This window comes from Gossypium raimondii, chromosome 9 (assembly GCF_025698545.1).
Source record: "Gossypium raimondii isolate GPD5lz chromosome 9, ASM2569854v1, whole genome shotgun sequence".
Lineage (NCBI taxonomy): Eukaryota > Viridiplantae > Streptophyta > Magnoliopsida > Malvales > Malvaceae > Gossypium > Gossypium raimondii.
Window position 1 is genome coordinate 42,300,945 of NC_068573.1, and position 25,485 is coordinate 42,326,429.

A 25,485-nucleotide genomic window follows, 5' to 3' on the forward strand; every position below is an offset into this window, starting at 1 on the left:
TATTGATTATGCATTGATTGTGCTAACCAGACCAAAAAATTGTTAAAATTTTTATTAATGTAAGTTTTTTACATACAAAAATTGTAAAAAATATTTATATTATTAAAAATGGTATTTTTTTAAAATAATTATTAAATATATTAAAATAATTTAAAATTGTAAAAGAGTTATTAAAATTATAAAATAATATTTAAAATTTGTAAAAATAGAAAAATTATTTAAAAATGTAAATAATTATTAAAAATATAAAAATTATTTAAAATTTTGAATTGTTCGCATTTAACCAAAAATTACACAATTTTTAAATGAATTTTACAATTTATACAAATTTTAATCGAATCAAATGTTGTTCTGTTTCAAGACCATGGATCTAAAAACAGTAATGTTAGAATAAATCAAGAAAAGAAAGTAGATGACAACATAGAGAATCTTCTTGTATTATTTTAGAATTTGTAGAGAAAATTGAAGAAGAATTTGTTTTGTTAATTATTTACGATTCTAATAGTTTTTAAAAATTTTAAATAATATTTTGTTATTTTTAATAAATTTTTTTATAATTTTAAAACATTTTAAAAATATTTATTTTTTTTTACAAATTTTAAGTATTTTATTACAATTATATATATTTTAAATATTTTTATATTTTTTAATATTTTTCTACAATTTTTTATTTGGTCAATGCTGTCAATGGCCACATCATCTTCCACATTAGCAGTTGATGGGGACATGTGCGGTGTTCTAATCAGTTTTTTGACACCATTAGCAATAGGGGTCAAAAAGTTCAATAAAACTATAGTGCAGGTACCAAAATGTGATAAAAAGAATTTTAAATACTAATATGAAAAATAAGTATAGTTGAAAGACCAAACAGTAAATAAAGGCAAGTTTAAATAAAATCCAAAGATATATTTGACTTGCAAGAGATGGTACACAGCTAGGATTTCCAAATTCGGTTAGAAATATTAAATAGAATATTTAAAAGATATTAGAAATTAAAAAGATCAACACGATCTACTTTTTGTTTCCAATCAATTATGCATAAATATCGCCTAATTTCAAGTTTACTTGTAAACAGGATCATAATATTAATATAAAATGTATCTTTTCCATGATTTTGACCTAAATTCTTTTGCCTTAACAATTATTGTTTATAATCATCCTCTATTCTTTAATTTAATTATTTTTAAAATTATAAAATTTAATTTTGACATACATGAAATTTATTACATCTATTAATTAGCTTTTTTTTTCAAAGTAATATGTAAAATTATTAAGTTGGTATGATATTAAACAAATGATAATGTGTTGACCGCATAAGATTTTTGAAAATATATAACTTATGTTATGTTGGTTACTAGTGTAATAACGTGAGAAAAAAAAGCGCTTGTTTATGGCATATGCATTACAATAATTAGACATAAAATAAATAATAATTAGTACAAATCTAAACTTAAAATTAGAAAAATAAGTAAAACTCTTGTAAAAATAAGAGCTCTTCAAAATAAGCGGAAACTTTTCGTTCTCTTTACTAAAAATAAGTCATGAAGTTGAGGTTAAATATTACCAATTTAATTAGTTTATTGTTAACTCATATATAAAACATGTGTAAAAATAATATTCCTATTCAATTAATTAACAGTTACTATTCGATCATCATGAAATTTTAAAATTTGAATAGTATAAAGATTAAAATGACCAAATTAAACTACAAGAACTAAACCTACAACTTACACATAATATAGAGGTTGATAACATAATTTTGCCTACTACAATAAAGTTCTTTGTCGAGTTTAAATATCAAAGCTAACTCATAAAAAATTATTTGATTTCGTGTTTAATTTCACAAACTAACTTGTAAAAATTAAAATAAAATAAACAAATTAATCTAAAAATAATTAAGTATTTAAAATTATAAAAATACATGTCATCAACCATATGTGAATCAGTACAATAATTAATTTTGGTGTCTCGTAAAAAGTAACACTAATAGTATACTAGAATAATTTGTATAGCATTTAATAACTTCAATGCTAAAGTGAAAAAAATTAATACTAAATTAAAAAAGTGTAAAATTTAAACACCAAATATTATATTAAACCATTTATTAATAATCAATATTAATATTTGATATAACATAAAATTTAAAGCATCATTTGACTAAATATTTAATTTTTATTTTTGAATATCAAATTAAGGATATGTTTTCTCCAACTCGTCTGTAGGTTTAAAACTTACACTATTGACATATTAAATAGTTATATTCAATAATAATTTATTTTTAAAAATAATTATTAATTAGATAATTTATTTTAACTAAGAATTTTATTATATGCGTATATATATGTGAAAACAATGTATTTTTACGTTTAAAATTTAATATTTTAGTCATAATTTTCACTGATAAATGATTTGATTATTTTAAAATATTAATAGTTAAATTTAACTCTTTTAAAATAATAGTATTAAAATTAATTAAAAATAAAAACTAAATTAAAACATATATATAAATATTAACACATTAATGTGTTGTTATCAAAAACACTTTCTTTTACAAATAAAAACCAGCAAGGGAGAAAAAGTGGAAATACATCAGAGTGACACGTGTAAAATACAGTTCGGGGTACGAGGCTACGAGCAATCCTTTCTTTGCCTCTCTCTGTCTCTCTCATATGTATTTGAATGTTCAAAAATTTTAACATTGTCTTTCTCTCTCTTCACTCGCACGCTCTCTTTCCTTTCCCTTCCCTTCCCTTCCCTGTCTTCGACGGTTCTAACTGACCACTTCCGCGACTCCCTTCTTTATTGCCCCCGCCGTTGTCACGCTCTCAGCTAACTAATTTATTTCTTTTTTTTCTTAAAAATTACTGAACTTTTTTTTTTCCCTTTTGTTTACGAGATCTCTATTCTTTTTCTCTCCTCATTGCTGCCTTTTCTTTTTCTTCTGGATTTTCGAACTAGATTTCTTCGGATTTCCTGTTTCTTTTTTCTCTTTTGTTGGTTAAATGAATGGAAATGGAGACATTTGGGCAACGGAGGCCTAAGATTTCCAGCTTCTCTTCTGATCAGAGCTTAGTCGATTTGCTACCTTCAACTGCCCCTGCTTCATCCAGAGGTTCCATTTTCTCTTCTTTTTTACGTATTTTTGAACGAGGTTTTCGTTTGTTTTTGTTGTTGAGGAATCCGAGGCCAACAGTTTTTTTTTAAAATTTTGTTTTCTTTTAGTTATATGAAGATTCCGTAGTTGCTTTTCCATTTTGAAAATGAGTGAATTACACTGTTAAATGTTAAGTTTTAATCCACTACACTATTCTCCTTACTCTCTTTCTTGAAATTTTAGTTCATTTTTTTGTTCGTTTCTCTTTCTAGCATGCATTTACCTTTTGTTTGTTTTAAAATTTGTTTTCTATGCCCTGCTTCTAGCATTTGCTTATGTGTTCGTTGAAGTTAGTCTTTTTCTAACTACTTTCTGACTTTTCTCAGTGTCTGTAGTGGTATAAACATGATTTTGCTTGTTTTTCTTGGGTCATGATGAGCCATGATTGCTTCGCAACCGAAATTTATTTCCCCATTCTCTGATTTCTTGCTTTATTCTTCTGCTTATTACTACTTGTTTAAACACTTTTGCAAAGATTGAATCTAGATTTGGGGTTTTTATGCCCAGGTTGATTTTTTTGTGTGTGTGAGAGAGAGAGAGAGAGAATAATTCTTATGGTTTTTTCCCCGTTATGTTGATTTGATGAATTTTTAAGCGTAGCTTCTATAATAAGTTTAAATCTGCCCCTTTCTTTATTACTGGAACAGCTATCTAAAACTTTTATAAGGATCTATTTCCAGGAAACAGGCAGCTTCAGAAACAGAGAAAAATTCCAAAATTGGCATCTGATTCTAGTTCTTGCAGTAGTGATACTACAGAGGAAGATCAGGTGTGCTGCTCTTTTTTATTTTTATTTTTCTTGTTTCCATTATTGTTTTATATGGTAAGGCTTATCTTTCCTAGCATTAAACTCTTTTAGCTCTGGATTCTCCTGATTTTTTTATTTTTATATGAAATGATTCATGAGGTAATGGTTAATAAACAATTGTTTCGGGTTGTTGCAGTTAACGTTTGAGTTGACTTGTAGATCTTCAAAACAATCAACTGGGACACCAATGAAGAAGTTGTTAGCGAAAGAGATGACAAAAGAAAACGAATCTAGAAGACGACCACCAAGTGTTATTGCTAGATTGATGGGTCTTGATGGACTGCCACCTCAGCAGCGTGGCCACAAGCAGCAAAAAAGAAATGAGAATAGTCATGAGAAAGTTCAGAAGGGTAGTACATCTTATAGTTGGCAATCTTCTAGGAAAAGCTCCAAGGACGAGCAGGAATTTAAAGATGTTTTTGAAGTTTTAGATGCATTAAAAATGGAGGGTGCTAGTTTCTCTTCACAAGGAACTGTAAAGTCAAAGCTTTCTGATACTGAGGTGGCCTTTATCCGGCACAAGTTTATGGAGGCTAAACGTCTTTCAACTGATGAAAAGCTTCAAGATTCTGAGGAATTCAATGATACCCTTGAAGTTTTAAACTCCAACACTGATCTTCTGCTGAATTACTTTCAACAACCAAATTCATTATTCACTAAGCATTTGCATGATTTGCGAGTGCCACCCCAATCCCATTGTGGTCGAGTATCTGCTATGAAGTCATCGCATACTCTGAATAATGAAAATTGTTGCTTTGCACAAAGAACTGGGAGAGAAACTCAAATGAAGCTCCACTGTAAATCTCCCATGGGGCATCAAGAAGATTGTTTGAATCACTCTTATGGGAGATATACTGCTCACAACCCCCCCAAGTCACCGGTGGTTCAATTAGAAGAGAAAAATGGGCCAACTATTGTACCCACAAGAATTGTTGTCTTGAAACCAAATCTTGGGAAGTCACAGAACTCTTCTAGAACTGCTTCATCACCTTGTTCCTCTCATCATTTTCCATCCAAGTGCACAAGACACTCAGAAATTCTAGGTATCCAAAATAAGGAGGCAGAAATTTGGGGCAAGAATAAGGTTCTTCAAGATACTGGGTTTTCAAGGTATAATTCTAGAGACTCTAGGGAAATGGCCAAGGAGATTACTAGGCAAATGAAAAATAGCTTTAACAATAGCCCAATTACAATTTCAACCTCCAGGTTTAGAGGATATGCAGGGGACGAGAGCTCATGTGATGTATCTGGATCTGAATCTGAATCTGCAAATGATTCAGATGTAACAACGGTATCCTACAGAGATAACATTAGCTGGAATAAGCGACGACATAGGAGGTCATCATCCCGTTCTAGTGAATCATCAGTCAGTAGGGAGGCCAAGAAGAGATTGTCTGAGAGGTGGAAATTAACGCACAAGTCTCAAGAGGTGCACATGGTTAGCAGGGGCAGTACACTGGGTGAGATGCTTGCCACCTCAGATAGGGAAGTTATTCCTGGAAATTCTAGTGGCCCAGTTGGTGTGGAAAGATGCAATGAGATTGGTAATCATTTTAGGCCTGCAGTTTTGAATGAACCATTAGGTATTAGCAGTAGGGACGGTTGGAAGGATGGTTGTCTTGGTAATCTTTCAAGATCACGATCTCTTCCTGCTTCATCTACCAACTTTGGAAGTCCTGGAGTAAGCATCCGTCCTGAAAGTCTTCGCAGAGATAAGAATGTGAATCCAAAAGAGGGTTTCATGTGGGACAGAAACAAGGCAGTAAAAGGCAATTTCAATCAGAGGGGAGCTCCATTACCTAGCAACCAAAGATCCAGTGTTAAGAAATCTCAACTTCTGGGTCGTAGTTGCAGTAGTAGTAAGGAATACAGTGACACTTTAGCAGGTTCTAATGTCACCCCATATCAAGTAAAGCAAAATATAGAAGGGGATAAGCAATCTGAAAACAATGTTTCGGTCTCAGGGGCTTCTAGCTCTGCCATGGATTCAAGTTCAGTTCTTGAAAATGCAGCCGATGTCAATGATCAGAATAAGCCCGTGCTTTCTGAACCTTCTCAGATGGAATTATCACCTCCTGCTTCTTTGAATCCTGCTATAGTTTCTACTAGTGACCTAGATAATTTGGACTCGCAGGTATTTCTGAATGTTGTTTTTGTTTGATGCGTCTATTCTGATCATGCTCATGGTGTTGCATACTGGTTGTTATTTGTTATATTTGACAAACTGGGCAGCCTTTCCCTTTCAAACAAAATTCTGAATATGTTTAATGCACAGTATAGCTTTACAAGATGGACTTCTACGTTTTTATGTCATCTTTCCTTCCTGGTCAATTTTAACCGAACACATCTTTATGTCTTTTTTTTTATTCTTTGGTTTTCTATTCTATCATTCCGTTCTACTATTGAGTATTTTCTTTATCTGTTGCTTTTGCCTTGTAACATGCACACACGGGATGTTTGCTCAATAACAGTCTGTATTCCTAAATTGTGCTGTTAGCAATATATAGATCTTTTTTTTTCAACTGACTACAGTTTCCCATAGTTCTGTTGGAAATTTGCTTGAAATGGTTACCTCAAAATCATTGTTTATAGAATTATAGATTATAGAATTGTTAAGGAGAAATTTCTCTACTCAGTTTGACATATGAATCTCTCTTGTAATAATCTCCAGGAACCATCCGAGGGACCATCTAAGCAAACCACACCGCGTTGCCCTGTATCTGAACTAGAATCTCAAGCAAACTGTAAGGAGGCAGATCAACCTAGCCCAGTCTCAGTTATAGAAGCTCCTTTTACGGATGATTTATCATCTGGTTCTGAATGCTTTGAGAGTATTAGTGCTGATCTCCATGGTAATTTAATGATGGTTTTAGTTTTGTTACCTTTTGTATTTGGCTTCCATTTGGACTAGAAAACCCATTGCTTTTTTTTCCTCCTTTTTACTAGTGTTTATTCTTTCAGAGCTTCGGATGCAACTTCGACAATTAAAGCTAGAATCTGAAGCATATGAAGATGGAACTTTGCTTCTTTCGAGTGATGATGATAGCAATGAAGTGTCTGTCGGGTTTGCTGAGGAAAATGGGAGACCAAAGGCTGAAGAGAATTGGGAATCTGTATACATTGTTGATGTCTTGGTTGGTTCCGGAATTGATGGAGCTGAACTGGATACCTTCTTAGCTGCATGGCATTCTCCAGAATGTCCAGTGAATCCGCTAGTATTCCAACAACTCGAGAAAAAATATTGTAGCCTAAATTATAGGTCAAGGGCTGAAAGGAGGTTGATGTTCGATAGGATTAATTCAAAGATACTGGAGATGTATCAAGAATACAATGACCAACCCCCTTGGATGATATCTGGAAAAAAAATCATTCCAACATGGAACATCAGAGAGCTTGAAGATAGCCTGCACAAGTCACTAGTAAGCCAAAACAAGATAAGGCAGATGGATGTAGGAGAGATGGTGCTTGCAGGGGAATGTCTATGGTTAGACTTGAGATGGGATATTGATACAATAGGACGGGGAATCGAGAGGTTGTTGGTAGATGAACTAGTAGCTGAGGTATTGGCAGGTTAGTAAAGATGCCTTTGGTTTAGGAAATTTATATACAAAATGCTGGAATAGGTCTGATATATGATCATTCATGACTGTATCAATAAGTTCTACATTTTTACACCAGCAAGAATTATGGAAAACCCAGAGTATCAATATAGAATTTGGTTGAAATGTAAAAAGTTAGGTCTGGATTTGGTAGAATTTGTTAAATGACAAACTTTTTCCCCATGAATTTCAAAGCCCATATTCAATTAGCGATGAGTTGAATGCGACGTACTTTTAAAACGAATGCATTTCACTGTTGCAGCCACTTTTAAAATATTCCTCTATTAAAGCCATCTCCCAATATTTTCATGGAATGGTAGCTTTTTTTATAAAATTAAAAGAAATGGAAAATATATCTGAGAAGAGTTAAATATATATAGGTGATGTAATAATAAGTTATCATCATATTCTCTCGAAGTAAAGCAAGAAGACCATAAATTGTGGCAACATATTATTTAAGTTATTATGGTTATGCCCTATGATTGAAAAGGTATATTTTATGAAATTTATATACGCCGTGCAAGAACAGTTGCAGTATAAAGAGTCCAGAGTCCTTTAGGGCTATTGCAGCAGCAAAAAGTCCCGAGGCAAATTGGCTATGAAGATGCTTCAGCTGGCCGAGGAACAGACTGCCATCCAGTAAACTGCTGTACTATATGTTTAAGAGCTTCTGACGGAGGTTCCACTGTCCAAGTAGGGTAGTATTCACTTGGATGAAACATGTTGGACATAACATTCTCGGTCAACAACCCTGCTTGGGTCCCGGTCATAAACAAATCCCCTTCAGACCTTATGCAACCGCTGCAAGCTTCATCCTTGTCTGCAGCCTGTATAACCAATACATCAAATGATAATTGGAAGATGCAGATCCTTTCTTTTTATAGGATCTTCCACACTTTTTTTCCTGCCTCAAAATTTGTGCCCCATGGGGAGTTCATGACTTTCTAGAGGAAATGTTATCGACATTTTAGGCAGTCAGAAGATCAATTGATGATATGCAAAGAGAGTTTATAGCTTCTCAATCCAAGGGAATGGCAAACATGGGTTCCAAAGTAAGACTCAAGGGAACATTAAGCAAGGCAGTAAACTGTTTTCTTCTTCAAAAGCCATAGAGTTCAGATACCAAATGATTCTTCCTGGTAGCATAAGCATTTGCTCAATATACCAAATTTAGAAACAAATCAAGAAGAGATACCTTTTCATGAAGATACTTGAAGGCCACCTTCTTCTGCCCTGCTTCGTATATATTGCACTGAGAGTATATCTGACATCATTTAGTAAATTAAACTGTTATCTTTTCGCCATAAGAAGGTTGAAATGATGAAACCTTGGAAAGAAATTTTAGAATGGTAGGAGAATGATCACCTGTGATTCCACACTGGCACAAACTGCATAAATGCCCCAATTTCTAGTGTAATTATTGTACAAATGTACCTTCCCATATCTAACACGAGGGTGGCGTTGCCGAGTCCCATCGAAAAAGCAATGGTGAATGGTCACCCGGATACACCTATCACCGACATGAGAAGGGTCTGCTCCAATAAGCATCGTCTTGTCATGCTGTGCAAAGTGACACCTGAGAACCCAATTAACAATTTCATTTTGTGTTAACTGCTGTTATTTTCCCTGAAAATAATATACAATACCTGGAAACAGTAATATCAGTGCTTCCTCGGGTGATGTCTATCAACCCATCATCATAATCGTGAAGGCTGCAACGGTCTATCCAAATGTGCTTGGAGTTGGGTTTTATTTGGATCCCATCGACATCTGGTCCTCTACCACCTTCAAACTCCAAATTGCATACGATAACATGCTCACATTCCTTGAGCCTCAAACCTTTCCCGGTGAGTTTTATCCGTTGGCCACGTCCATCAATGGTCTTATAAGATGACACACTCAAGGTAGAAGAAAGATGAATGGTTCCTGAAACTTCAAAGACAATCCAAAGGGGTTCTTTTCTGCGGCAACCATCACGCAGCGATCCTGGTCCATCATCTACAATCACACAGCAAAATTACTTCTACTTTTACTTTAAAGAAACTAAACTATCCACAGTCAATTTCCATACTCTACACAAGGGATCTCAAAGGCCAATATACCACTCAAATGATCAATTCAATAATTTGTAACCCAACCAACAAAAGAAGGTTCCCCACAAAATTCAACTTAAATTGACCAATATCCAGAGCCCTAAAACAATCAGCAATAAATATTTAATCTGGAATTCTAAAAGATGTAGCTAAAGGGGGCTTCAATTTAACTTCAAAACTCTTATTTCATACACAGACAAAACGGAATTCCAAGCACAACCCACCTAGGAGAACTTCAATAGTTCCCCAATCAACCCCCCCCCCCCCAAAAAAAGCTTTTTTTATTTTTATTTTTGTGGTTAACATAGCCAACGAAATAGAAAGGCGAAGGAGTTATACCGGATAAAGTAGTGACATGGTAGATAGGGCCGTGCAGCCCACCAATGGCGAAGCGACCAAAGCCCTCAGCTTGACCGGCAAGAGCTCGAAGACTAGAGTCGACATTTAAATAAGGCAAAGAGTGAGGCATGTGGGGTTGTGGCATGTAGCTTGGGACATAAGGTTGGGGAGATATATAGTAAGGAGGGGTAGGCGTTGGGTGATGGTGGTGGTTACGGTGCTTGCGGTGGGGGTGAGCGTTCCCCATTTATGGTTGTAACAGCTAAGCTGATGAACGTTTAGGAAATTGATTGTTCTGCAACGGAAGAGCCTTGGCTACATATCCTTTCATGCACCAATGATTTTTTGCCGACAAAACATTTTGGGGATACCTACGATACTTGGCGTCTCAATTGATTTATTATAGACTGAATGTGAAGATTTCCGAGTCAAGTGAAAGGATGGAGAAGTGCTCACCGTCGGCCCAATTTCATCTGATTTAGACTATTAATATTTTTTAATAATTATTTTTATTAATATCAATACTAAACATGGATTTTTTTAATAAATTTTGATTTAATTATATATATATATATATATATATGAAATTTTAATAGTGGTTTAATTACGCACATTAAACTTTGATTTTAAATAATTATGAAAATTTAAATAAATAAATATATCTAATTTATTTTTATATTGAATTAATATAGTTATTTGTGTATGTAATATTATGTTGCTAGTGGTTTGTAAAAATTTAATCAAATTAAAATATCATCTATAAAATTACACAAAATCAAAATTTATGTATAGTATTATACATAAAACTAAAGTTCATGGATAATTTTGATATTTATTCCTTAAATTTATTTATTAATCCTTAAGCTACTATATTTTGTTTAAACAATTATACCATATTTGTAGTTATATTGGCTCCTAATCGGTCGCTTTTTACTTACGGACGTTCTTGATTTTAAGTAAAAAATATTTGGGATTTTAAATTAATTTGTATTTAATGTTGATGTGAATTTAATAATAATAGTTTATTAAATAAAAATAAAAATATTTTTTAATTTTTTAAAAGTGCTTACATATAAAACACATTTAATTACTCTTTTGAAAATTTTGATGTCTCTTTTAAATTTTATGTTGATGTTAAGGTGTATATAATTCCTATTGCGTCAAAACAAATTATATAAGAGCTTGAAATTCAAATTTTAGGTTTGGGGCTTATTTAATTTAACTACAAAAATAATTTAAGGGCTTTTAAATAAAATCTTGTAGTTTAAAGGCTCTTTTAGTATATTAAAAAAATATATGTAAAAATTGTATTTACTAAAAGTTTACCTAAAAATTAAATGAATATTCAATTGAAATGATAGAGTCAAAATTTAAATTTAAGGTGTCGATTCAAATCTTATCATAATTCATATGTGAGTATCATACATTGTCAATGGAGTTTTAGATAAAATAATTTTTTAAATATAAAAATAAAATGCATGTTATCTTGTGAAGTTTTTCTATAAAAATTATATATAAAATTAAAAGTATGTATTTGGTATATTAGTAATGTACTTTTCTATTTCACTAATAATCTTAAAAAATTGACATGAATTTATTTTTAAAAATATTTTATTATATCTTTATAAAATATTGGTTGACGCTTGTGGAGTTAAAAATCCGCTAACAGTATGTCAAATAATTTTTAAAAATTAAAATACATATAATTTTTTCTTTCCTGCATGGGAGTTTTTATATAAAAAAGAGACATTATTATGCGAGGACGCGGATCATGAGATTATCATTTTTGTTTGGACAAGATGATCCATGGCCAAAACTCCAACTCTCCTGTTTTTGTTGTGGAAGACCAAGATTTCTGTTATCAGATTGAAGCTGTCCTGAGCTTGGTAGAGAAATTGTCGCAGTACATGTAGTTTGCAGGAATTCAGATCCCAGTTATGAAGACAATCACTACTTTGCTTTATAATATACCCTTCATGGTTTACAATAGCAAAAATCCTTTTTTTTCCATGAGATATAGGCTGTGAAGCCTGATTGCTGGTGGAGAGAAATAAAAGATTGAGGATGTTGCGAGATGACCAACCTCGCATAAATGGTGAACAGTTTAAATGCGAATCATTTTGCGGATTGTTGTTTGACGAACTGTCTCGTTGATTGACATTATGCGGGCAGTCCATATGTGAGAACGAATTTGCGGACACATAAAGCTGCGATCTGTATGGCAGGGTTGAAGAAATGCAGAGTAAATCTGTGGAATGTATCCGAAGATTGAATGAAGATGTTCAGTGATGAGTGCGTGTTTGTTTTAGGTAAAACCAAGCTTAGTTGGTAGATTTTTTGATGTGTTTAGTTAATTTATTTTGTGTATAAAAAATATATTTTAAGTTTCAAGAATGTATTAGTGAAATTTGTTAAATTCTCTTGTAAAGAAAGAGTAAACTCGTTATAACACCAACAGAGAAGATATCAACACTGGTTTAGAATGATCACAATTTAGGAAAGCCTCTGTTCACTGGTTTGCACTGACAATTGCAAAATTTACTGCCTGAATGTCATCTTTTCAGCATGGCTGGTAGAAGGTAAATATATGTTTTACTTAATTTTTTTTAAAAATTTTTTTAAATACAACTTATCAATACATACCAAAATTTCAACTTTGCTTACAATTATCCCTGATAATAATATATCAAATCTTTTTAGTAAACTTTTTAATTCCACATCACATGTCCCAATTATTAAAAAATTGTTTTTATTATTGTATTGCACCCATTTATCCCTTATTTATGAAGTTTTTACTAATAATTTTTCTTTATAAAAATATAGATGATAAATTTTGATTCGTTTGTGTGATATGAAACACGTTTAAAATATTCAAACTAAATTACATTGAAATTTTAAAATATTCAATTTTTTAAAAAATAGAAGAATTGAACTAAAAAGAATCTAAAATAGTTCTATATTTGCACAAAATATAAAAAATCAGAAAACAAGGAAGTCAAAATTATTTAAATATAAAGCAGTTGGGAATGTAGTTGCCTCTGACCAAAAGAAGAATGTTTGTCTGTCGGATTTTCCGAAACGAGGTCTTTCATTTTATTTTTTGGTTCATACAAATACAACAAAAACAAAGCAAAACGGGGGTTATTGGGTATTTCCAACATGTTGTGGAACAACCAGAACGCGACACGACAGGAGACTCTGCCAAAACTACACCACATTACAACTTTAATTCAGCAAAAACTCCCGTACTTACCTGGACTTCCCAATCCTCCGGTGACCCCACTGTTCGGCCTATCTCAGGGCCCGGTCTGTCCATTTCTCCATTCCCCTTTCTCCCTTTTTTTCTTTTCTTTCTTTTTATTTTTTCAAACTCAATTCTTTGCTAGTTTCCATCAGATAATCCATGGAATCAATGACAAATTGATTTAACTTTCTTTTTCTTTCTCTTTTCATCTCCTGATGGACTATTGTAAGCAAGAAGGTACTTTCCAATTCTTTTTTGCTTTCTCATTTTTTGTTTCTCAATCCGATTCATTCATTTTAATTCAATGTTATTGAATTTAAGGGTTCTTTTGAAAGAAGGGAAAATCTGAAAGGTGTATATAATATACATAGGTTGAGAAATGAAACATAGGCATAGGATCTGGGATTTATTTAGATAGGAAAAGGGTTATCCATGTTTGGACATGGATCTGGTGTTAATAAAGACTAAACAATGCAATTTATTTATTACTACACCAGTGCTTAGTTTGACATTGGATTTGGAATTTGATCGATAGAGATTGCTTTTAATAGGGTATGTTTTGGAACTGATGTCATTTTCCTTTGGTTTTTGAATGGAATGTGTAAAGAGTGGGAGAAGGATCTGGAGAAGGGACTTTCTCCACGGAATGTCCCGGCGGCAGTGGCACAACCGACTTCTCCGTCTGCGCTAAGGCGTGCTCTGGTTCTATCTAGTTCATCCAAGGCCCTTTCGGCCTCCAATTCAAGTAAGACCCTTCTGGTCTCCAATTCAAGCAAGTCTCTTCTAGGCTCTAATTCTGGAAAACGATTTGATAAGAAGTATGTCAAACAAGTTACCGGCCGCCACAACGACACTGAGCTACACCTCGCTGCGCAGCGTGACAATGTTGGATATATCAGGCAGATTTTAGCTGAAATTGATTCTCAAATGATGGGGACAGTTGGTGGAGCCGAATTTGATGCAGAGGTAAGGTGTATTGTAGAACAATGCATGATTAGACTCTAGTTTCAATCATGCAATGTGATCCCAAGTGAGATGTGAGTTTAAGAATGCATTGTCAGAAACGAGTCGTTTGTTGCATTTCTCATTCTGATCCTGTCTACATGCTTTCTTATTTTAACAAGGTGGCAGAAATAAGGTTAGCCATTGTGAACGAGGTGAACGAGTTGGGAGAGACTGCGTTGTTCATTGGAGCTGCAAAGGGGTATTTGGATGTGGTTAAGGAGCTTTTGAAGCATACAACTGAGGAGGGGCTTAAATTGAAGAGTAAATCTGGGTTCGATCCATTGCATATTGCTGCAAACCAAGGTCATGAAGGTATTAGGACTAGCCTTCTCTCTTATGAGTTTAATCAATGTAGTTGAAATTAACATATATGTGGTTAACAGCAGAGAACATTCTTGGGTGGTTGTGTAAACAATAATTTTTGCTTGTTTATACTGCCAACAAATTGGCATTGTTTTAGAACTATTGTAACATAAAGTTGTTCTTTACGTCTGCGATGAATCACAAATTGCATGTGTTCTGCTTGCTTGCTGGCTTTCATTTTATTTTGTTGAGCATAAATTACATGTTAGGATTGTGCAGTTTGTCTGAGGTCAATACTTACCTTTATGCAGCCATCGTCCAGTTGCTACTGGATCACAATCCAGAGCTAAGTAAAACAGTTGGACAAGCCAATGCGACCCCTCTTGTATCTGCAGCTACAAAAGGACATACAGCTGTAGTCAATGTATTACTCCGCAAAGATCCTAGCTTGTTGGATATACCAAAAGCAAATGGAAAAATTCCATTACACTTTGCTGCCAGGCAAGGACATGTGGATATTGTTAAAGCATTTCTTGACACGGATCCTCAATTGGCAAGGAAGACTGATAAGAAAGGGCAGACAGCATTGCATATGGCAGTCAAAGGGGTTAACAGTGAGGTGGTGAGGTTGCTTCTTAAGGCTGATTCAGACATTGCTATGCTCCCAGACAAGTTTGGTAATACAGCACTACATGTGGCTACTAGGAAAAAGCGGATAGAGGTATTCGATTAACATTATATATATACATACATAGGCAATAATTTCCTGTTAGTAATTGAAGATACGAAGGTCTTTTGTTGCAGATAGTGAACGAACTTTTGGAACTTCCTAACATTGATGTGAATGCATTATCTAGAGACCATAAAACGGCGATTGACATAGCTGAAGGGCTTCCACTCTCTGGGGAAATCGCTGAAATAAAGGAAAATTTGACTAATTGTGGTGCTGTCAGGGCAAACGAGCTGAACCGGACACATGATGAACTCAGGAAAACTGTGAAAGAGATCAAGAAAGATGTGCATACCCAGCTTGAACAAGCCCGCAAAACCAACAGGAATGTGAATGGCATTGCCGTGGAGTTGCGTAAACTTCATAGGATGGGCGTTATAAATGCCACCAATACAGTCACAGTTGTGGCAGTGCTTTTTGCAACGGTTGCATTTGCAGCTATTTTCACAGTTCCTGGGGGTGATTACGACAGCGGAATAGCTGTTGCCGTCAAATCGACATCATTCAGGATGTTCTACTTTTTTAATGCAATCTCACTCTTCACTTCGCTTTCAGTGGTGGTGGTACAAATGACGGTTGTAAGAGGACAGTTGAAATCAGAGAGAAGAGTAATAGAGGTGATCAATAAGATGCTGTGGGTGGCTGCGGTCTGCACCACTATTTCATTCATGGCTTCGTCGTACATAGTGGTCGGTAAATATAACGAGTGGGCTGCAGTTCTTGTAACAGTTATAGGAGGAATTATAATGGCAGGTGTTCTCATTGCCATGACTTACTATGTTGTGAAAAGCAAACGGATTATAAAAGTAAAAGAGAAGGAGAAGAGTTCGAGGAACAAAACAATGTCAAATAATATATCAGATTCGGAGCCAGAGGTGAACACAATTTATGCCATTTAATGTTCATAGGTACTACTTTGAACTGGCCTATCATCATAACTTGTAATTCAAGGAAAATGAGTGAAGCAGAAAAGAGGAGGCAGTTTTGTGTTGTTGTTGTGAGAAGTAATTTTCTGTAGATACATCTTCTCATCTTTCTTATTCTTTCCTTCATTCCTTTTTATCCCATATTTTTTAGGATGAATATAAAGACACTTGGTCCAAAAAACTTGATGAACATCATCGCATGCTTACATTTTCTTGTGGTATACATACATACATACATACATACATACATCTTGGAGGTTGCGCTCCCTTCTCCATGCTTTATTTGCAGTTGAAGAAGCAGATGGTTAGGACTTTTAGACTTTAGATGTTCTACTGTAAAGTGCAGCAGTTTTGGATTGTATCATTTCTCTTTGTCTAATCGACTCGGGTTAGACGGAACTATGACCTTTGAATAGAAGGCCCCATTTCTCTTTTAATCCGATTTGATCTATAGATAGGTGCCCCCAAAGTCAAAAGAAAAGTCTATGAAGCTATCAAGATATTTGCATATGCAAGGGGGTGGGGGGGGGCAGCGATTAGTTAAGCAATCCCCAATCATGGAAGTAGAGACCTGATTAACACCACTCTATGCCTCCAATTAAATAGATTAGGTACTCTAATCCCAATTAATTCATTTTGATTTCCATTTTAATAAAAAAATAATTTTTAATGTAATTTAATTTGAATTAAGTTTAAATAAAAATTTAAAAAATAGTTGAAATCAGATTAGAGGCGTTCAAACAGTTGGTGAGGTGTTTATAATTAATTTCGGTAGTTAATCGAATTAATCAAAATTAGTTCATGATTTTTCAAATAAGTTTAAAACATAAAAAAATTCATTACGATCTTTTCCTTTGCTTTTAATTCAATACAAATAATACAATAACAATATTAAATCTTAAAACATAATAATAAATATTACATTAAAAACATTAACTTTTACTTTTCTTTGTTTGTTTGTTTTTTTGGTTTAATGCATACTTACTTTAGTCCCTAAAGTATACTGTTTTTCCCACTTTAGTCCTAAAAGTTCTTTTTTACCCTTTTCAGTCCCTAACATTTTCAAACCTTGCTTAGTCTTTTGGCCATTAAAACCAATGAATAAGATATTCAACTAATCATATGCTGCCACATGTCATATAATAATATTATCATTCAAAAGCCATTAAAATAATTTAGAAATAAAAATTCAAAAAGTTTTAAGAAATATAAAAATCCAAAAATATGTTAGAAAATAAAAAATTAGAGAAAAATTATAAAATTACAAAAGAACAATATAAAATTTTACTAATTTTTTAAAATATTAGAAATTTTAATATTTTTAAAATTTTATAAATCACATTTACAAGAGCTTGAATATAAGATCGTTATCTCTTAGAAGAATATCAACTACAATATATTTTTTACAATTCAATCAATCAAAATTTATAATTAGTAGATTCTTTAAGTAATAAATTTAGATTAAAAAATTTCAAATTGTTTAAAAATAACATTAATTTTCATTATTTAAATAAATTTAAATATTGCGAATATCAATATCCTAAACGCTATGCTCCACACGGTTATTACGTAGGAAAGGCCAAAAAAACACCCGCAGGATGTTTGATTGATGATGGGAGAACATAATTGGTTGTTACTGTACGCGTAGGACCCCAACCCAAATGGGATTTTAAGGCAACCCCTGCTCCATGTTTCAGTGGTGTGTGATTGTTGCTTACAAGCTTTTTGCACCAAAAAGTTCTCCTCCACTTGCCCATTTCGACTAACAATCATTCTTTTTGTCCTTTTTTGCTTATAAACTTTCTCTTATTATTTCTTCCTCTTTTTCTTTTGTTCTTCACCGCTCTAAACCACCCTTTTCTTTTTCAATTCCTTTTAATCTGTTTCTAAAACAGAGAAGGCAGGGGGATTTTGGTTTTTCCAGAGCTAGGAACCAAGGTGAGTTAAATAAAGTAAAAGCCATTTCTTTATTTTAGTCTCTCTTTTTTTTTTTTTGAACATTTGGGGTCTTTGGCGTTATAGCTAGTATTAAATTTAACTACTCAATTACTCTCTTTGATTCATTGAATGATAATAAATATTTAAACTTGAAGAAAAAGTTTCCAATTTTTACAGTGCTTATCCAATGGTTTTCTTTTCGTGTCTTTTTCATACGTTTTTGAATGATTTGTGCTAATAAATATATAGATATGAAGCCGTGGGGAGACTAATGTGTCTCATTTTTATTTCAAAGATTAAAACATGTGTACGGAACTTGGGTTGCAAGAGAAATGTTAAGATCATGATGATATCAAGGAAATCAAGCTCTAAGGTTTTCTCCACGTGCCCCGTCAGTCTTCTGAATCATCTTATCTTTTTATTTCAGGGATTCTTTTATGCTTAGGGTGAAGTTTTTGATCCTTTTATATGGTGGATAATTGAAGTTTGCATCAAAGGAAGCAAACTATGGGAGAAGAGCAAATTTTCCAGAAAAAGATGGCAAAGCAGTTGACAGGTAAAAGGGATGATACACCACTTCACTCAGCAGTGAGAGCAGGGGATCTTCACCTGGTTTTGGAAATAATTAGAGGATGCGAAGCTGGGGACTTGTTTGAGCAGAATCAATCTGGTGAAACTGCCTTGTATGTTGCTGCTGAGTGTGGTAGGGCTGATTTAGTGAAGGAACTGATTAAGTATTGTGATATTGTTTTGGCTGGTATTAAAGCAAGGAATGGCTATGATGCTTTTCTTATAGCTGCCAAGCAAGGGAACCTGGGTGAGTTCTTCAGTTTGATTTTCACCTGATAATCATTATGAATGTCCAACCCTGCAATTTCTCTACCAAATAATTTTATGAAATCAATGGTTGTAGTAAAGGTCAACAATTTTGAAGTAATTTTATTTGCATATACAGCTTGAGGGTATTTTATTTGTGTATTTGCCTACTGATTATCCTTTTTTCTCTACTATCTCTCAGAGGTATTGAAGATTCTCATGGAGGCCAATGTTGATCTTTCGATGACTTTTGATTCTTATAACACCACAGCGATGCACACTGCTGCATCACAAGGCCATGCTGAAGTGGTGAATTTCCTCTTGGAAAAAGGCAGCAACGTGGCTGTAATAGCAAAGAGCAATGGTAAAACTGCCTTGCATTCAGCAGCAAGGAATGGGCATGTAGTGATAGTAAAGGCCCTTTTGTCTAAAGAGCCTGGAATCACAACAAGAACAGACAAGAAGGGGCAGACAGCTCTACATATGGCGGTTAAAGGGCATAATATTGAAGTGGTTGATGAGCTGATAAAGTCAGATCCTTGTTTAATAAACATGGTTGATAATAAGGGGAATACTGCTTTGCATATAGGGACTCGAAAGGGTCGAATTCAGGTAGTTAGTATTGAAATTTTGGTGATTGCCGTGTTTCCTGATTAGAGTATGCCTTTTTATTTTGGCCAACTTAATAAGCATACAGGATGAACTTATAATGGCTTTGCATGCTGTCAGATATTGAAAATCATCTTAACTAATCATGTCTTATTTCGAGTAATACAAGGTTTTGCTTTGGGCTTTAGAATAAGCACCAATTTTACTTACTATTCAAGTATTTCTTTTCTACAAATGCGTTCTGCAATGGCCAGAAGTAACTAACCAAAGTTGCTGATAGAACATTTTTGTCTCTCTTATAGTGTTGAAAAGACTGTGTGCTGGTCTAATCTCTAATTCGATCTTTCAGATTGTTGAGAAGCTGCTAAATCAAAATGGAGTTCACAAACTAGTCATCAACAAGTCCGGGGAAACAGCTATTGACATTGCAGAGAAACACAAACTATCTGATATTGCAGGCATCTTAAAAGAGCATGGAGTCCAGTGTGCCAAATTCATCAAGACACAACCTACAAATTCGGCTAAAGAACTAAAACAAACTGTAAGTGATATAAAGAATGGGGTTCATCACCAGTTTGAACACACACGCCAAACGAGAAAACGCATGCAAGGTATAGCTCAACGAATCAACAAAATTCATGTTGACAGTCTCAATAATGCAATCAACTCCACCACAGTGGTGGCTGTTCTCATTGCCACTATTGCGTTTGCTGCCATATTCAGTGTCCCAGGCCAATATGCTGACAGTCCAAAAGATATTTCACCAGGAGTTTCTCCTGGACAAGCGAGAATTGCTTCAAAACTGCCCTTTTTGATTTTTATTGTCTTTGACGCTATAGCCCTCTTCATATCATTGGCTGTTGTGGTGGTGCAAACCTCGATTGTAGTTATACACAGAAAAGCAAAGAAGCAGATGATGGCAGTTATTAATAAGCTCATGTGGTTGGCTTGTGTACTGATTTCAGTTGCATTTCTAGCCCTTTCATATATTGTAGTTGGAGATGAGTGGTGGTTAGCTAATCTAGTTACTGGTATAGGGACTGTTATCATGGTATCAACATTGGGGACATTGTGTTATTGGGTGATTGTGAACCGTATCGAGGCTTCAAAACTACACAGCATCTGGAGATCTTCAATGAATAGTGGATCTCGATCATTTTCAATGTCATATGTGTCTGACACGGAGATTCTGAACAATGAACATAAGAAACTCTATGCAGTTTGAGCTGCAACGCGCCTTATGGCCTTCACCTAGACACCCACCTTTTTATCTGTACATGGATCTCACTAACTGACGCAGACTGTCAGCCTAAGCAAAAAATGCAATATTGAACTTATACAGATTGTATAACATCATATATATGTAGACAGACGTTTTTGTAGTTAAATGGATCGAGGAAAACAAATTAGCCAATGATTTGGCTTTATTGTCTGGATTTTTTGTTACGTTCGTTATATATCTGATAGTTTTTATGTCTGAACGTGTCAAACTACAATCACTCTAATCTCAGAACTTGCTGATTGCTTTGTTCCAATGATAATCCAAAAGCATATCAAATGAGTATGTATGATATATTTCGATATTATGCTGTGCTTTTCCAGGTCGTATGTACAAGATTCCCAGTTAACCGTGCTCCTTTTCCTCTTCTTGCAAGACAAAAAAACAAGGGTGCCGTTAACTGCTGAGCATTGCGGTGATTCTCCTACATAGTTTCCTTCTCAGTGAGTCTCCTTTTACCACATTCATTGCAAAAGAAAATATCTTATGGAATAACTCACAAGTTTTTAAAAAGGGATTACTTAGAACAGTTATGATTATTTTATACATGGTAACATTATGCTGAAGGTGCTTAGTGCTTCAGAACAAAGTGGGAAACAAGTTATTTACAGAAATTTTATACTTCCAAAATACTTTCTTTGAGGATATACTATTGATGCTTTGAATCTATTCTGACATTTTCTTCCACATGCTAAAATGGTCCCAAAGCAAAACTTTGAAAGAGTTCATTGCTGAAACTTACTTCTAGGGGGAGATTATGATTGAATGCAATGGTAAGTTATCTGTAAATCTCATCTGTTCCATCCACTAACACAATATTTCAAAGCAAGAACTAGAAGGGCCCTATTTTTCTATATTTTAAGCAAAGTATATGCAGCAGCAACTTTTCCTTTCTTCAATACCAAATTCAGCTAGCCCCATAGTTTACTCATACAAATTACGCATGATAAGCATATAATTTTGGAATCCAACTTTTAGTTTTTTTCACATAAACATGAAATAAAGATCCAAATTACTAGCTTACAAAGTGTTAGACCCTTGCACTTCCATTTTTTTCTCACCAAGTGGAGAAGAAAAAAAGGTGATGATCATACATGTAGGGAAAAGGACTAGTTGCTTTTCTATTCTTGTCTGTACTCATGGTGCTCAACATCTGTCAAATTAGCTGCAATGCAATTTCATTATTTCCATGTCAAAAATCTAGCAGGCATGTTTTGTTTTAGTTTAATGGTTAGTCAAATTCATGAGAAAAGAACAATAAGATATAATGAATTTCTTTGCTTTATAGTTGGGGTCATATCGTTTTCAGTTAACAATGACATTGCACATTTTCCATGTAGATGGTTACGTATAGGGTAGTGATGAAAATCATTTCATAAATAGAAATATAATTGCAATAACCTAAAGCATTTGGTATAGTTTAGTCTCAAATTGCAGTAAACCATGGTGGTTAGCAGGTGGGATGATCATGCTACTTCTGAATAAAGCATAAGTTGGTTCCTTTAATCAAGTTTTTTTAGGCATCAAAGTATAATTTAAAACCTACTTTTTTTTAAAGTAAGATTGCAGGGTCTCTCTCCTTGATGTCAAGGGAGTTATTTGACCAGTAAAAGAATGACCACTTACTGTTATTTCCTTGTTTAGATTAAGTGAAAATAGATTATTATTATTATTATTATTATTATTATTATTATAATAACTTACTTTACTAAAGTGAAAAGTTAAGAAAGATGGTAGAGGATTTTCTGGACTTGCGGATTTAAATTTTTATGTTAATTCTTATATTTTTAAATTTTATGCAATAAATTTATTATTATTATAATCACTTCGAAAAATGATTTTTATGAATTTCTTTTACCATATCATCCATGATCATTATCAATTAAAATAAACATATACTTAAAAAGTTGATAAAATAATTTTTCTTAAACTGGGAATTTCAGTTTCGTTAGAAAAAAAAAAGCCTGAAAGGCTGAAACGGTAATAAAAAAATTCTATTTCTGGGAAAAGCTTCAGGTAGAAAAAGGGGCTTTTTGTAAAATACGCAGTTTATACAGAATTTAAGATTTAAAGTTCTGCTGATCTTACTGATAGAACGGTTTCTTTTTTCTTTAGGAAAAAAAATTTTGGGGATTCCTATTTCACTGTTATCAACAGAAATTGACTTTTAAACTTGGCATCAATGGAGTAAAACTTTGAGATCATTGTCAAATGTCAAAAGATGCTCTAAGAAAACTGGCAAGTCCTTGTAAAAGAGAATGTCTTGTCCCAGCCCAAGGAGGAAAACAAAAATTAAAAATAAAAAGGAAACAGGGGAAATGAAAATTGAAGCAAACATTCAACCAACTCTAATCATGCAATATCTTGAGCAAGTACAAAAAGGAAAAGGCCATATAGTGACCATTGATTTTGAATGATAATCTTCCATGGAAGAATCTCCACACTTTTTTTTTTTTAAATTAGATTAATAATGGGGTTTTCAATATGTTCTTCCATAGAAAGCTATTACAGTAACATTAACAAATTGATCTTGTCTAACAGTGAAGGAAAATCATGCAAAGTATCTAAAATATCTCACACTGCAACTGCATTGAAAATGACTCACTTTGGAAGAATGTAACAGGAACTGGGTACCAACTTTGTGATTCTCATGGTGGATTTTTCAGTGTCCCCCCCCCCCCAAAAAAAAAAAAGTTCTTTCATATGATTATATGCTGCAAAATCCTGGTCTTTCTTGGTCCCCGTTAACTGAAATCTTTCTTGAACTAGACAGCTGCTGAGACTGCTTACAGTGAGCAATTGCTCCCTCAATAGAATTTTCCATCTCCGAATTGGCGCTGTTGCTTCTTTTCAGCAACTGTAAATCATAGAATCCGCTTGAGCTGAATGAAAACGATGAAGACGACGATGAAGAGGAATCGGATGAAGACGTAGATGAAGACTTTGTTGTAGAATGCCTTTGAATTACTCCTGAAAAGGACCTCCTATGGCTATTTGCAGCATCCTCAACCACCTCCTTATCAATGCTCTTCATAATGATACTTGATATCTTATATCTCTCATTATCAATCTTACCAAATGGATTCTTCTTTGCCATTTTCATGTACTTGTTTACACAATCTTTGTTCTTTGAAACATTACCTGCTTCTACATTGCATGCTGCTTTGGCACAAGATTCATCTGAACACCCAGACTTGCTGAACAAGGACTTAAGATATGCCCGAGATGTCTTGAGCTTTTGGCTTATTGAGGATTGCTTGATCTGCATGAGCTTTCGGCACCAAGACGTCTTCGAAACCGAACCGTTGCCGATGAATCCATTCATTTCAGTTGAACATTCAAAGAAATAGTCATCAGCATTTAGCTCACTACTCACCCTACAGGATTCTGATGCAGAGATGCTGGTGCAGTATTCCAGTGGGAAACTTGTATTAGTTGAAGGGATAGCAGGGTTTGGTTCAATGGGTGGTTGAGTTTTGGAGTCCAAGGCAGCATTGTTGGAACTTTGGCGTAGTTTCTGAACCATTTGGAGGCGAGGAGGGAGGTGGAGGGGAAGGAGCTTGCCCTTGTAGAAGAGTTCATCAGCTGGATAAGTAGAGGTAATATCTCCATCTGGAGAAACTGAACACATTTGGAACTCAAACTCTCTACTTTGAGGTGGAGAGCTTATGGAATAACATAAATAGTTGGAGGATGAGCTTACCTCCATATCTATATAATCTTCATCTGCATGGTTACTTGAAGCTTGGCTTATGGCCATCATTTTTCAACTCTCAAAAGCACCTCTCTTGGTCTTTGGGGGATGCTCAGTTATGGGAAGGTGTGAGGTTGGTGACGAAAGAGAGGGGTATCCTTTAAAGTGAAGATGGAGTCAAGTTAGAAAAAGAAAATCATATGGTAAGGAGTTGTCAGATCTTTTCCATTTTTAATTTGCCACCCTTTTTTTTTCTCCTTTCTAGTAAGTAATATCTTGAATGGTTCCAAATAATAAAATGGCAAAAAACAGCTTCTGACTGACCCATATATGTAGTATTTTTGCATATTTATCCCTTCAATTCTGCATCAAAATGACCTTGCTGTTATTATTTTTACATCAGATACCAATTCCCAAAGGTGAATTACAACCATTTGTCTTTTTATTCCAGATAATTTCCAGTTCTGAAATTAAAAAATGCAAAGAATCTTCTCATGTTAATGAATGATTTGCATCCATAGCCATTAGCCAATGAACTTCTAACAGGTACAAACTAGTAAAGCTTGAAAGATGAGCTTAGAACCATATGATCAAATCCCTATAATGCAACAACTGTTGTTTTAGGAAAGTGGGATAACAATGTTGGTGAACCCCATGTTTATGTACTTTGAATTGAACTTGAAATGTGGTGGCAGAAGGTAAGAATCTTCCAATATCAGCAGAAAGAAAGGTGACAGTTCCCTTTTGTTTTTGCTGAAAGTTTCATTGTAAGCAGCCCATGCATATCTCTTTCAACAGTGTTGAAGAAAATGAAAGTAGGAGAATGAAAAATTTAGATCAAAAGAACTCATGGAATCTTCAAATTATATGATAATGACATGTATAATAATAGTGTATCCACTTGGGAATTCTCAAGGATTTAAGCATCTACTACTTGTCTGCCTCAAT

General features: G+C 33.9%; 5 protein-coding genes across 7 annotated transcripts; 3 read left to right on the plus strand and 2 right to left on the minus strand.

Moving 5' to 3' along the window:
• The first annotated feature begins 2,694 nt into the window (after positions 1-2,694).
• LOC105799880 (uncharacterized) lies at positions 2,695-7,770 on the plus strand. 2 transcript variants are annotated; one of them, XM_012630677.2, is made up of 5 exons: positions 2,695-3,112; positions 3,835-3,923; positions 4,099-6,096; positions 6,634-6,814; positions 6,924-7,770. In XM_012630677.2, exons 1-5 carry the CDS (start codon positions 3,007-3,009, stop codon positions 7,535-7,537), a joined length of 2,988 nt encoding a protein of 995 aa, XP_012486131.1. In that variant the 5' UTR covers positions 2,695-3,006; the 3' UTR covers positions 7,538-7,770. The 2 variants fall into 2 exon arrangements, with proteins under 2 accessions (XP_012486131.1, XP_052476577.1); XM_052620617.1 differs by having other exon boundaries at positions 4,122-6,096.
• Positions 7,771-7,914: 144 nt separating this feature from the next.
• Positions 7,915-10,447, minus strand: LOC105799881 (probable pectate lyase 4). Its single transcript, XM_012630679.2, has 5 exons — positions 9,994-10,447; positions 9,208-9,559; positions 8,927-9,137; positions 8,757-8,825; positions 7,915-8,388 (listed from the first exon to the last, which is right to left on the minus strand). Exons 1-5 carry the CDS (start codon positions 10,238-10,240, stop codon positions 8,158-8,160), a joined length of 1,110 nt encoding a protein of 369 aa, XP_012486133.1. The 5' UTR covers positions 10,241-10,447; the 3' UTR covers positions 7,915-8,157.
• Positions 10,448-13,144: 2,697 nt separating this feature from the next.
• On the plus strand, positions 13,145-16,298 carry LOC105799882 (ankyrin repeat-containing protein ITN1). The gene is made up of 5 exons (XM_012630680.2): positions 13,145-13,474; positions 13,845-14,203; positions 14,362-14,554; positions 14,857-15,266; positions 15,350-16,298. Exons 1-5 carry the CDS (start codon positions 13,453-13,455, stop codon positions 16,172-16,174), a joined length of 1,809 nt encoding a protein of 602 aa, XP_012486134.1. The 5' UTR covers positions 13,145-13,452; the 3' UTR covers positions 16,175-16,298.
• A 1,604-nt stretch (positions 16,299-17,902) lies between these two features.
• Positions 17,903-20,996, plus strand: LOC105799883 (ankyrin repeat-containing protein At5g02620). 2 transcript variants are annotated; one of them, XM_012630685.2, is made up of 4 exons: positions 17,903-18,153; positions 18,567-18,956; positions 19,158-19,567; positions 19,914-20,996. In XM_012630685.2, exons 2-4 carry the CDS (start codon positions 18,647-18,649, stop codon positions 20,787-20,789), a joined length of 1,596 nt encoding a protein of 531 aa, XP_012486139.1. In that variant the 5' UTR covers positions 17,903-18,153; positions 18,567-18,646; the 3' UTR covers positions 20,790-20,996. The 2 variants fall into 2 exon arrangements, with proteins under 2 accessions (XP_012486139.1, XP_012486137.1); XM_012630683.2 differs by having other exon boundaries at positions 17,903-18,139.
• A 1,841-nt stretch (positions 20,997-22,837) lies between these two features.
• On the minus strand, positions 22,838-24,787 carry LOC105799884 (probable membrane-associated kinase regulator 3). The gene has a single exon (XM_012630686.2). The coding sequence runs from the start codon at positions 24,604-24,606 to the stop codon at positions 23,551-23,553; it is 1,056 nt and encodes a 351-aa protein (XP_012486140.1). The 5' UTR covers positions 24,607-24,787; the 3' UTR covers positions 22,838-23,550.
• Positions 24,788-25,485: the final 698 nt, after the last annotated feature.